The sequence below is a fragment of the Hyperolius riggenbachi genome, chromosome 11, assembly GCF_040937935.1.
Source record: "Hyperolius riggenbachi isolate aHypRig1 chromosome 11, aHypRig1.pri, whole genome shotgun sequence".
In the NCBI taxonomy this organism is placed as follows: domain Eukaryota; kingdom Metazoa; phylum Chordata; class Amphibia; order Anura; family Hyperoliidae; genus Hyperolius; species Hyperolius riggenbachi.
Window position 1 is genome coordinate 6,994,093 of NC_090656.1, and position 13,062 is coordinate 7,007,154.

Sequence of the window (13,062 nt, forward strand, 5' to 3'; positions counted from 1 at the left end):
TAAAAAACACATATATAAGTAGATAAATACTACTTCTACTTACATAACAGATGTATTGCACTGTCCACATTATGATTCCTGTGAATTTTATAAAGGAAAAGCAGAGAATCCTATTCTAGACAGTTTCCATCTTGGTTACCTTTGAATGAAGCTAATCCTGACATCATTTCCTCCCTCATTCTTTTTTCTCCTCTTGCTAATTGTGTATTTGTTACCCGCCCTCCTCCCAGAGTCTTCAGACACTCCCACTGAGGCCTATACTAGGAATTGCACTGTCTTATGTCATTAGGAGGAGGGGGAAATAAATGGAAGAGGAGGAATATATTATAGATAAAAAGACCTCCCTCCCCCCGCATGCAACTGTTTTGCCAGCCGATGGCAATGACAATTAAAGGGCCAGTGCTCCTAAGGTATGTGATAACTCCAAGCCATAACAACAGAAAAAGTTTTGCAAGTTTTGAGTGCAGGATTAGCATCTTTATCATTTAATACACTCAGACCAGTTGCTGTTGAAATTTGATTTTTATGGTGACAATCCCGCTTTAAACAGGCCCTGCGGTGACATATAATAGAATGCAGCAAATAATTCATGATACCCACGTTTACGTTAATGTTCTGTATATTGATGTACACTGGTATGTAACCGTGCCCTCCCAAATATGCTTATCCTAGACTTTTTAGCAATGCTGTTTTTTTGTCCCAGAGCATTTTGGGGGACCCGGTATCATTTGTACTAGCTTCAGAACTCTCAGTACTTCACATGTATAGAAAGGACCATGGAAAGAAAAAAGATCATACAGGGTCTTGTAAATGCAAAATTCTCAAAAAAAAAACTTTGACACTCATAGAAAAAAAAGTGAAAAATCTCTTAGAAGTTCCTTGCAATGTTTCCAATACAGACTTTACAGCACAGACATAGACTTTATCGTAGACTTAATGCAATTTTGAAAAAAAGGCAACGACACGCTCGTTTCGGGCACAAAAAAAGGCCCTTCATCAGGCCACGTTGCAGAAAGTGCTATCTGTTAATCCTGTAGGCAATGCATAGTAGATACACCAAAGAAGCAGGGAGACATCTGGACCAACCAGATGTAAAGTACACGATCCCAATGGCTGAAGAACCTAATGTGGCAAGCTGCAAAGATGGGAGGGCCTTTTTTGTGCCCGAAACGAGCGTGTCGTTGCCTTTTTTTTTAAAATTGCATTAAGTCTACGATAAAGTCTATGTCTGTGCTGTAAAGTCTGTATTGGAAACATTGCAAGGAACCTCTAAGAAATTTTTACCACTTTTTTCTAGGAGTGTCAAAGTTTTTTGATAATTTTGCATTTACAAGACCCTGTATGATCTTTTTTCTTTCCATGGTCCTTTCTACACATGTGAAGTCTTAAAGGGGTTAAGTGGACGACCCTAAAAAGGATTGAAGGTTTTCTCTCTCACTTTGGTGTAAAAAGACAATACTCCCAAATATAGAAGATTCAGTACTCTCAGTAAACAAACATTCCATAGAGCTGCACCTGCCAGGACTGAAGAGGTCACCACCTGTGATAAATGTCAGAATGTAAATCAGGGAGGGTAAAGTTTTTACAATGGGCAAACACTGACTAATTTATAAACAGATATTATTTCATTTTATTTTTAACTGCATTTCCCCTTTCATCTGCCATTTACATGCCCACATAGCCATCCCGCAGATCCCTCTGTAGTTGAATGCCACCCTCCTGCTGAGTGTATATAATTCTACATAATCTGCAATGATGGTGAAATGATTGGCTTTTCCATCTGCTAGAGAACATACAAGCGCTTAGGAAGACGCTGGCTGGACTATTGTGCAAGAGAACACCAAACAGGAAGAGCCGGGCGTCAGGGGAAGTCAACACAAGAACGCAACACGTGATCAGCGGACGATACTCTCCCGCACAAAACAGCAGACTGCAACACTGAAAGATTCAAATACCACAATACAGGTAGTCCACGGCTAACGAACGAGATGGGGGACTGTAGGTTCACTCTTAACCTGAATCTGTTCTTAAGTTGGAACATTGTGACATCTCTGTCCTCTGTACCTCCTGTGTGCCTCCCTGTGCCTCCAGTGTCCCCCTCTGTGTCACCTCTGTTCCCTGTACCCCCCCCCCCCTGTGCCTCTAGTGTCTCCCTCTGTGTCACCTCTGCCCTCTGTACCTCCAGTGTCCTCCTCTGTGCCCCCTGTACAAGTTTAAAAGCCATTTTTTCTTTAAAAAAAATAACAAAGTTTGTCTCCCACACACTAAAGGATTCCACTTAAAGGACAACTGAAGTGAGAGGTATATGGAGGCTGCCATATTTATTTCCTTTTAAGGAATACCAGTTGCCTTGCTGCCCTACTGATCCATTTGGCTGCAGTAATGTATGGATAACAGCAGAAACAAGCATGCAGCCAGTGAGGATCACCGGCTGCGTTCCAATCCGCCGTCATGTGACTATACACTTTCTCCTTCAACCCTGAATGAGGAAGTGTTTGTAATCACGTGACGGCGAATTGGAACGCAGCATGGGAGGCGCAGAGGGACGGAGCGAAGAAGACGCCTGATGGGTAAGAATAACCCCCCCCCCCGCCCAGGTGAAGTAATTAACGATGAAATCCGATTAAACCTAATCAGATTTCATCCGAATTTGAATTTTTGAGCATCCCTGCACGCAGCTAATCTTGTCAGATCTAGCAATAATGTGCTGCATGCTTGTTCAGGTCTATGGCTAAAATAATTAGAGGCAGAGGATCAGCAGGATAGCCAGGAAACTGGTATTGTTTAAAAGGAAATAAGGATGGCAGCCTCCATATACCTCTCATTACAGTTGTCCTTTAAGTTCATACAGGGAGTGCTGAAGCTTAAAAAAAAAAAAAAAAAAAAAAAAAAAAAAAGGGGGGGGGGTGACGCCCCTTGTTGAACATATGCATATGAAGAAGCTAGTACATCCGAGAATTATCTTTATTGTTATCTTGCAAATAAGCCAACGTTTCAGAGCCACACATGGCCCCTTTATCAAGGCACACGTTGCTCTAGGAAACAATCTGTCTGCCGCTTCAGGGTAAACCTAAAAGGTTAAAGAGAAACCGTAACCAATAAAATCATCCCAATCAGCAGCTGATACCCCCTTTTACATGAGAATTCTATTCCTTTTCTCAAACGGATCATCAGGGGTCTCTGTATGGCTGATATTGTGGTGAAACCCTTCCCACAGTGTGATGTCAGGACCATGGTGCTGACATCACACTGTGGGAGCCTTGTTGGAAATAAAAAGCTGTTTACAGCGGTTTCCAACTGCCAAAAAAGCAAGCAGCATCTCTTTCCAGTGACATCATCTGCCAGCAGTAAAAATGTCACCATGTAATAAATGTCAGAATGTAAATCAGGGAGAGGAAAGAGTTTACAATGAGCAAACATTGACTAAATCATTTATACATAATTACTGTAAAAATGAAGCACTTTTTTATTACATTATATTCACTGGAGTTCCTCTTTAAGTGGGAAGTCTCTGCTCCTCTTTGCACTCACAGGTGTGATGTGCATGTAGCAGGCGGCCTTGATAAAGAGGCCCTGCGTGGCTTTTAAACGTTGGCTTATTTGCAAGATAAAGATAATTCTCTAATGCTCGGATGTGCTAGCTTCTTCATCTGCATAAGAACACGGCTTCTGTCTCAATCCAACCTGACTCCATACAGAATGGTCAGAATTACGCAGAGTGCACCAGATCTGCAAAAAGGTTCCTTCACGGATTCTTCTTACAAAGTCCAAAGTGGTATCAGAAAATAGAGGCGCAATAAAACGCATTTCATGGCTTGATAAAGAGGGGTCATTACTGTTATAAAGGAGCATTATGTCCGGGGGAATGGAAGCCATTTATCGTGCCAACGCTTTTCAAAATCACTTTTAGGAAGACTAAGTGCGACCATTTGCTGCATCTTCGGGACGTCTAGTGCCCTCTATAATCACTTTGACAATGCTAAAAATAACCGTACACAACCAATAGCGAGGAAAAAGCCAAACGACAAAGACAAAATAAACGACACATTTTATTCAGGTTTATAATCCTACATTTAAAAAAAAAAAAAAAAAAATGTCCGGAAACTTGTAGCGATTGTCCTCCAATACAAAGGATACTAAGGATGCAAAAATCGCTATTGGATGGCTGTACAAAAACTAATTTTGCAGCAACTTTGTGGCCAATTTTCCAGTATTAAAGGGACTCTGAGCTCAACTTAAAAAGGAAAATAGTACTCACCGGGGCTTTCTCCAGCCCAGTGCTGGTCGGGAAGGTCCCACAACGGCGTCCTGGCTCCTCTCCTAGGCCCCGCTCCAGAATGGCTGACCACCGACACTCGTCCGAGTGTCGGGCTCCTTCCACGTATGACGCAGCTGACGTCACCACGCCGGCCGCCTCGCGGCATCACGGCAGCCAGTGTGGCAGTACGGCGCATGCACGCTTTAATCGCGCAAGCGCAGTACTTTCACGCCAGCCGCCGTACGCGGAAAAAGCCAGACACTTAGCCGAGTGTCGCCGGGCTGCCGTTCTGGAGCGGGGCCTAGGAGAGGAGCAAGGACGCCGTCATGGGACCTTCCCGACCAGCACTGGGCTGGAGAAAGCCCCGGTGAGTACTATTTTCCTTTTTAAGTTGAGCTTGGAGTCCCTTTAAATAAAAATTAACTACTTGACCACTGAGGGTTTTTTCCCCTTGTGGACCAGAGCAATTTTCACCTGTCAGCGGTCCTCCCTTTCTTTCGCCAATAAATGTATCACTACTTATCACAGCGAAATGATCTAAATCTTGTTTTTCTCACCACCAATTAGGCTTTCTTTGGGAGGTACATTATGCTAAGAATTATTTTACCCTAAATGCATTTTTTCAATTTTTTTCTTATTTACATACTTAAAATGCATTATTTCTCAGTTTATAGTGTGAAAATAAAACGTTTTACTGTGGATAAAAGCCACACATTTTATTTGCCCATTTGTTCCGGTTATTGCAAGGTTAAAAAAAAAATTCCAAGTACAATGTATGGCGCCAATATTTTATTTGGAAATAAAAGGTGCATTTTTTCAGTTTTGCGTCTACATATATACACTTATATACATTACATATATACACTTACCTAAAGGATTATTAGGAACCAGGGCTGTGAAGTCGGTACAAAAATCCACCGACTCCTCAGTTTAGGATTTCACCGACTCCGACTCCTAATTTGCATATTACAATCTTGTTGATTGAAAGTATGTAACATGAAATTCGTCTCTTAACTGCCAATGCTTAGGAATTTTACAAGACAACTGAAGTGAGAAGGATATGGAGACTACTATATTTATTCCCTTTAGTCATAGACTAAAACTAGCCCTTGGTAAGAGTACTTGTAAAAGGTACAGACCAGAACAAAGAACATCTATCAGGACCTAGGCAATGTAACCGTGGGTACATGTAAGAGTGATGTGCAGGTACTCTGCAGGGGAATGAGAGGATTCTTCCTCTATTACACATTCTTCATGCACAATCTAAACCATGTTTATGGGTGATAGACAACACCTCTGTGTTCAATGTGCCCAACATTCTCAGTGGATTCCCTGCAGCTCTGTGGGGAGTGCATATGTAGAGTATAGTACTACTGTGTAATAAAGTAAACCTGAGACAGATGAAATTAAAGTTTTATACATACCTGGGGCTTCCTCCAGCCCCCTTCAGGCTAATCATAATCAGTCCCTCGCTGTCCTCCTCCGCCACCTGGATCTTCTGCTATGAGTCCAGGTACTTGAGCCAGTCAGGCGTAGTGCGCATGCACACACTCCGCCGCCAGGAGCATACGACACCTGTGCAGCACTATTGCGCAGGTGCAGAATGTTCCTGGCTGTGGGAGCGGCATGCGGCTGGACAGCGCTGACTGGCTGAATTACCAGGACTCATAGCAGAAGATCCAGGTGGTGGAGGTGCACAGCGAGGGACTGATTAGCCTGAAGGGGGCTGGAGGAAGCCCCAGGTCTGTAAAAAACTTTTCTTTTCATCCTTCTCAGGTACCATTTAATTTGTAGTCACCAAACCAAATCTTAACAACATATCAAATTATTTGATTTCATGAGCAAAGGGAGTGCATACATTTGCATAAATCAGCATCAGTGCAGAATTATTTCCATCTCATTGACCATCTCTGTTAGTGACAGAGCTACACATCAGGCTTTATTCTTACAGCATAGATGTTATTTAGTATATATAAGAGATTCCTGTGTACACATCATATATACAGTCACAATCAGATGTGTATATCTGACTTTATAAATACGGGGACTGCTCTATTGAAGCAGCACATGTCAGGAATATATTGAGGTGCTGATGATATTAGGAAATACAGGAACATATCTCTGTCATTTTCTGTCTGCTATATCTCACATGTGTATTCTGCTTTGAAGGGATGGTTATCTGGCTGTACTACAGTTGCATTGAATTTCTCTGGAAGCAGGGGGCTGGGACATTAGCATACAGTTCCTCTGGACAGCCAGAAAACAGGTAATTAGGAAACACTTAATCAGACAGTTGCTTTGAAGCAGATCACACAGGACATCCTGCTGCAATGTGAAAGCCTTAATCAATTGTCACCTGTAACCTGGGGAGATTGGAGGTTAACAAAGTCTTTTGTTGTATAGGACACTGTTCACATGTGGATGTCAGATCTCTGGGAAATCAAATTATGTCTGAGGATGTTATTAAATCTAGCTTCCCCCCGTCCACACAGGCTTACAGCCTCCAGGCGTATTTCATAGTATAAAACCGCAGCTAGGATAGCCACAACTTGTAGTTCTTGGAGGTAGCTCACACGGCTAGAACTAACCTGGTTCCTGACCAGAAGTGCGTACCGCCCGCAACAACACCAGATCGATACGCTGGTACGTTTATTTCCCGTTTATTTTGGTAAGCAAAATCGCTTTGTGTGTTATCTTTGTACATTTTATCTTGTAACTATTTTTACTTTGTTTTTTTGTAATCTTTTTGTATATATTCAGTTCTGCACTGTTTTATGTTTTTTCTGAAATATTAAATTATTATTTAATAAGTTTGACTTCTGCCGTACTAAACTAACACTCATAGCCTAGAAGAGACTGAAGTGTAACCGTGTATAAGTTCATGCCTAATTGTACGCTTGAGCAACACTACCGTAGGAAATTGTAATTGCATTGTGTGTGGGGGCGTTTGTCATACGTTGGCCTAAGCGCGCAGCTGACCCAACGTACGAACAACGCCAGTGCGAGTAGCTAACAGTATCGTTCGGAACGACTGTTAGTGGGTCTTTGCTTCGCGACAGTGTAAGATTGCAACTGTGTGTGTGTGTGTGTGGGTGCGTGGCGTTCCCGTATTTGGCCTAAGCGCAAAGCTGACCCAAATACGAAAACGCGGAGTGCGCGCTGAGGACTCGACAGCAGAGTGGAAGTGTCTAGCAACGCTAGTGGTGGCAGTGAGAGGTGTTTTGAGGGGTTCCAGCCTTGTTTGTAGCTTAAATAAGGCTGTTCCCCGCTTAATCTGGTCAAACCCGCAGTCGGGAACCGTATACGCAGGCGTGCCGCGGGCCGGTTCTTGACATAATTGGCTGGCAGTGGTGGGATCGTTTAGTACATTAGTACGCAGTTTAGCTCGCTATTCTGAGTACTAAAGGCTGGAAGCTTGCTAGAAGCAACTAGCCTACAGAAGTCTACTCAGTGCAGAATATATATACGTTTTTTTTTTGTTCAAAGATACACACTTGGTGTTTGCTTTCCCTCCCCCCCCTTTTTTTTTTTCTTTTTATTTTGTGCAACACGATGGCTCAGAAAGCATCCAGCTATGCAAGGCAAAACAAAGAGATACTACTCAACCTGTGTGAGCACAAAGGCATCGAGACGGTGAGCGGCCAGACTAAGGAGCAGTTAGTTCGTGCGCTCGAGGAGCATGATGAGGCAGAACGAGCCCGTGCTTCAACGTCAGCAGATGCAGCTCACGACACGCCAGAGGAGGAATCGCTCCCGCCACAGGATGCGAGTGGAGACGATGTCCTGGATGATCCACCTAACACGGAGATGACATCTCTGGAAGCCGACCTACAGCTACTAGGTTCGGCTGAGCCCGAACTGCGCCTAAAGCTGATTCTGGAACATCGGCAAGCAGAGAGGGAACAAGCTGCCCAGCGACTCCAGGCCGAGAGGGACAGACTCCGGGCAGAGGAGGGAAGAGCTGAACGGCAACACCAGCTGGAGCTGGCTAAACTGCAGCAGCAGAACCGGTCTGCTGGACCCGCAGAACGCGAAGGTGAGCGAGTCCACAGAATCCCCCTGGATAAGTTCCCCGCTATGGACAAGGACTCTGACATAGACACTTTCCTACAGGGGTTTGAAAGGACTTGTCGGCAGTATGGGGTGCCCCGTGAGCAGTGGGCAAGATACCTCACACCAGGGCTGAGAGGCAAGGCCCTGGAGGCGTTTGTGAGTCTCCCCCAGGAGGAAGAAACAGACTTTGAGGCAATTAAGAAAGCCATTATTGCGCGATACCACCTCACGCCAGAAGTGTATCGCAAACGTTTCAGGACAGTGCAGCGAGGTCCTAATGACAGCTACCTGGATCATGCTTGCAACCTGCGCACTGCCTTCCAGCAGTGGGTAAAAGGACTGTCAGTGGAAACTTTAGATGCCCTGCAGGAACTGATGATAAAAGACCAGTTCCTCCACACCTGTCCTGTTGAGGTCCGGCTGTTTGTGCTGGATCGAGAACCAAAGACAGTGGATGAGGCTGCGGAAATGGCCGATTCCTACACCGCCCATAGAGCACCTGAGTCCCGGAGGACTACTACGCCCAGCTGGAGAGGAGAACAGATTGCTAAACCTGTTTCACCCAGCACCCAGAGGAGGCAAGCACCGCTGTCTCCTGGATTCAAGCAACCTGACACTCGGAAATGCTTTGTATGTGACAGGGTGGGTCATATCAGCACGACTTGCCCAGAGAGGAAGAGGGAGGCCCCAAAATCCAGTGAGGCCTCAAACCCCAGTGAAGTCCCAACGGCTTTGTGTGCTACCAGGAATGCTACTGGCTATGCAGAGAATCTGCAGCTTGTCACGGTTGGGGGTACAGTTGCCACTGGGCTGAGAGACACTGGAGCAGAAGTGACTCTCATACATCCCCAGCTTGTGAACCCAGAGCAGTACATACCTGGGAAAATGATTGCTGTCAGAGGAATTGGGGGTGTCACCCCAGCCATACCCACCGCCTTGGTCCACCTGGATTGGGGGGCCGGCAGTGGACTGAAAGAAGTTGGGGTAACTGACAAAATCCCCACCAACGTTTTGCTGGGTACTGACCTGGGACGGTTAGTAGCCCGGTATGAGCCTAATCCAACCCCCGTGGAGCCTGCATCCCCAGCAGAAGTTCAGGACTCTTGCAAGGTACTATTTGATAATGCAGTGCAAGTGGGGAGTGCTGGTGAGGCCCCAGGGGCTATGGACTGTGTGCTAGGAGCCAGCCCTAGTGATTCTCCAGTGCCTAGGCCTGGAGTGGGACATGTTGATATGGAGAATGCAGAAACTGATGATGTCATTCATGACACACGGACTATCGAGGTGATCGATGCAGGAACTGTTGAGGCTACTTGTAAAGTGCTGAGTAGCAATGCGTGTAATGATACAGATCATGTGGATGTTTTATGTGATGTTCTAAATGTCAATATGTATAAGACGGATAATGTTGATATCATATGTGTTGTGCTACATAATGATGCTTGTCCTGTGGACACTCCGTCGGCTGCAGGAGTAACCAGCAATGGTCGCTGGGCTGCAGCAGATGGATTGCCCACTGAAGGGGCAGACGGCACCAGGCCGGGTCTTCACCCTTCCGATGTTTTTAAGACCAAAGGTGATGTGGTTTATGATACGTGTAATGTGGACGCTCCCTCAGCTGCAGTGGTAACCCGCAGCGCTAGTGGGTCTACAGCACAGGGACTGTCCACCGAAGTGGCAAATGTTGCTGGGTCAGCCACATCCAATCCGGAACCTGGCCCGGAGGGCCCAGGAGCCTCTCCGTCTGCAGCCTTCCTGGAATGTGTGACAGGCAGCACTGAGCTCTCTGGGGCTGTTCGATTTGACAGCAGCCTGGAAGAGCTCAGGGGGCTAGCCAGCAGGTCACCAGCTGGGAGGGGCGGGCTGAGAGGGTCCTGGGGAGTTATTCCCTCTGAGCTGTCCGAAGTGGAGGAGGCAGACCGGCAGATAATCGTTCCCCAAAGGGACCGAGAGATAGCTCCTGCCACTATAGAGGAAGTGCGTGTAGCGACGGTTGGAACCCTTCCCCAGCTGCAGCACTGTCTCTATGGTCGCAAATTCACGGTTGTCACTGACTCGCATTCCCCTGGTTGGTTACGTCAGGTTGCCAAGGGCAACGACACATTGCAGCAACCTGACCAACTTTTCCATTCCTGTAGCTTGGAGCTAAGGAGTTACCCCCCCAGGCCCGGCCGTCAGTGTCGGCTTTGGCAGGACGATTCGTTAGAATCATCTGCCGGCGCCGTCTGGAAGAGGGGGCGTGTCAGGAATATATTGAGGTGCTGATGATATTAGGAAATACAGGAACATATCTCTGTCATTTTCTGTCTGCTATATCTCACATGTGTATTCTGCTTTGAAGGGATGGTTATCTGGCTGTACTACAGTTGCATTGAATTTCTCTGGAAGCAGGGGGCTGGGACATTAGCATACAGTTCCTCTGGACAGCCAGAAAACAGGTAATTAGGAAACACTTAATCAGACAGTTGCTTTGAAGCAGATCACACAGGACATCCTGCTGCAATGTGAAAGCCTTAATCAATTGTCACCTGTAACCTGGGGAGATTGGAGGTTAACAAAGTCTTTTGTTGTATAGGACACTGTTCACATGTGGATGTCAGATCTCTGGGAAATCAAATTATGTCTGAGGATGTTATTAAATCTAGCTTCCCCCCGTCCACACAGGCTTACAGCCTCCAGGCGTATTTCATAGTATAAAACCGCAGCTAGGATAGCCACAACTTGTAGTTCTTGGAGGTAGCTCACACGGCTAGAACTAACCTGGTTCCTGACCAGAAGTGCGTACCGCCCGCAACAACACCAGATCGATACGCTGGTACGTTTATTTCCCGTTTATTTTGGTAAGCAAAATCGCTTTGTGTGTTATCTTTGTACATTTTATCTTGTAACTATTTTTACTTTGTTTTTTTGTAATCTTTTTGTATATATTCAGTTCTGCACTGTTTTATGTTTTTTCTGAAATATTAAATTATTATTTAATAAGTTTGACTTCTGCCGTACTAAACTAACACTCATAGCCTAGAAGAGACTGAAGTGTAACCGTGTATAAGTTCATGCCTAATTGTACGCTTGAGCAACACTACCGTAGGAAATTGTAATTGCATTGTGTGTGGGGGCGTTTGTCATACGTTGGCCTAAGCGCGCAGCTGACCCAACGTACGAACAACGCCAGTGCGAGTAGCTAACAGTATCGTTCGGAACGACTGTTAGTGGGTCTTTGCTTCACGACAGTGTAAGATTGCAACTGTGTGTGTGTGTGTGGGTGCGTGGCGTTCCCGTATTTGGCCTAAGCGCAAAGCTGACCCAAATACGAAAACGCGGAGTGCGCGCTGAGGACTCGACAGCAGAGTGGAAGTGTCTAGCAACGCTAGTGGTGGCAGTGAGAGGTGTTTTGAGGGGTTCCAGCCTTGTTTGTAGCTTAAATAAGGCTGTTCCCCGCTTAATCTGGTCAAACCCGCAGTCGGGAACCGTATACGCAGGCGTGCCGCGGGCCGGTTCTTGACTGCACAAGTAACTAATTTTGATTGGTTTATTTCATTTTTGTGGACTAAGCACAGCTATTACTGTATATATACATTATTTATGATGACTATTATCTGAGAAATAGAAAATTGTATCATATTTTCTATTTTAAATCACAGTTTAAATTCATTAGGAGTCGGAGTCGGTGCATTTTTTCCCAACTCCAGGCACCCAAAATTGCCCCGACTCCGACTCCACGACTCCGACTACACAGCCCTGTTAGGAACACCATACTAATACGGTGTTTGACGTCCTTTCACCTTCAGAACTGCCTTAACGTGGACCCAAATTAAAAATACAAGATTTCAGGAGTAAAATCTATTTTCTAAATTATAATAATAAATAGCAGCCTTTTTTCAGCTGCATGATGACCAATATAAAATATTTTACATTGATTGGAGGAACCCCTCCCTTCCTTTCAAATTGCCGGGACAGAATCCGGCAGACTGGTGGAGTAGATGGTGTCTGGCAAAGGAGGAATTGCTAATGGCTGCCACCTGTATAACCCTAGTTATGGAAAGAGAAGGGTGAAAAGCATGCACTGAAATGCTCATAGGCTTGAAGGAGTGTTTATTTATCTTTGTATGTGTCAGAGTGGTGCAACTAAAGATTATGAATTAAAAAAATGTTTGGTTTGGGTCCGCTTTAATTCTACGTGGCACTGATTGAACAAGGTGCTGAAAGCATTCTTTAGAAATGTTGGCCCATATTGATAGGATAGCATCTTGCACTTGATGGAGATTTGTGGGATGCACATCCAGGGCAGGAAGCTCCCGTTCCATCACATCCCAAAGACGCTCTATTGGGTTGGGATCTGGTGACTGTGGGAGCCATTTTAGTACTGTGAACTCCTTGTCATGTTCAAGAAACCAATTAGAAATGATTTGAGCTTTGTGACATGGTTCATTATCCTGCTGGAAGTAGCCATCAGAGGATGGGTACATGGTGGTTATGAAAGGATGGACATGGTCACAAACAATGCTCAGGTAGCCCGTGGCATTTAAACTATGCCCAATTGGCACTAAGGGGCCTAAAGTGTGCCAGTATAGTTGCCACAGGGGCCTAAAGTGTGCCAGTATAGTTGCCTCAGTATAGGTAGGTAGCCAGTATAGTTGCCCCAGTATAGGTAGGTAGCCCGTATAGTTGCCCCAGTATAGGTAGGTAGCCAGTATAGTTGCCCCCAGTATAGGTAGGTAGCCAGTATAGTTGCCCCCTGTATAGGTAGGTAG

At 45.3% G+C, this 13,062-nt stretch overlaps 2 protein-coding genes across 2 annotated transcripts in view; one reads left to right on the top strand and one right to left on the bottom strand.

The window, feature by feature from the left end:
- VPS35 (VPS35 retromer complex component) overlaps positions 1-13,062 on the bottom strand; it is a 167,086-nt gene that overhangs the window by 128,017 nt on the left and 26,007 nt on the right. The window lies entirely within an intron of this gene.
- On the top strand, positions 4,338-9,364 carry LOC137538267 (uncharacterized; the record flags this gene model as incomplete). The annotated part of the gene is made up of 2 exons (XM_068260330.1): positions 4,338-4,625; positions 7,829-9,364. Coding segments are annotated over exons 1-2 (1,824 nt in total), but the record flags the coding sequence as incomplete, so codon positions are not given.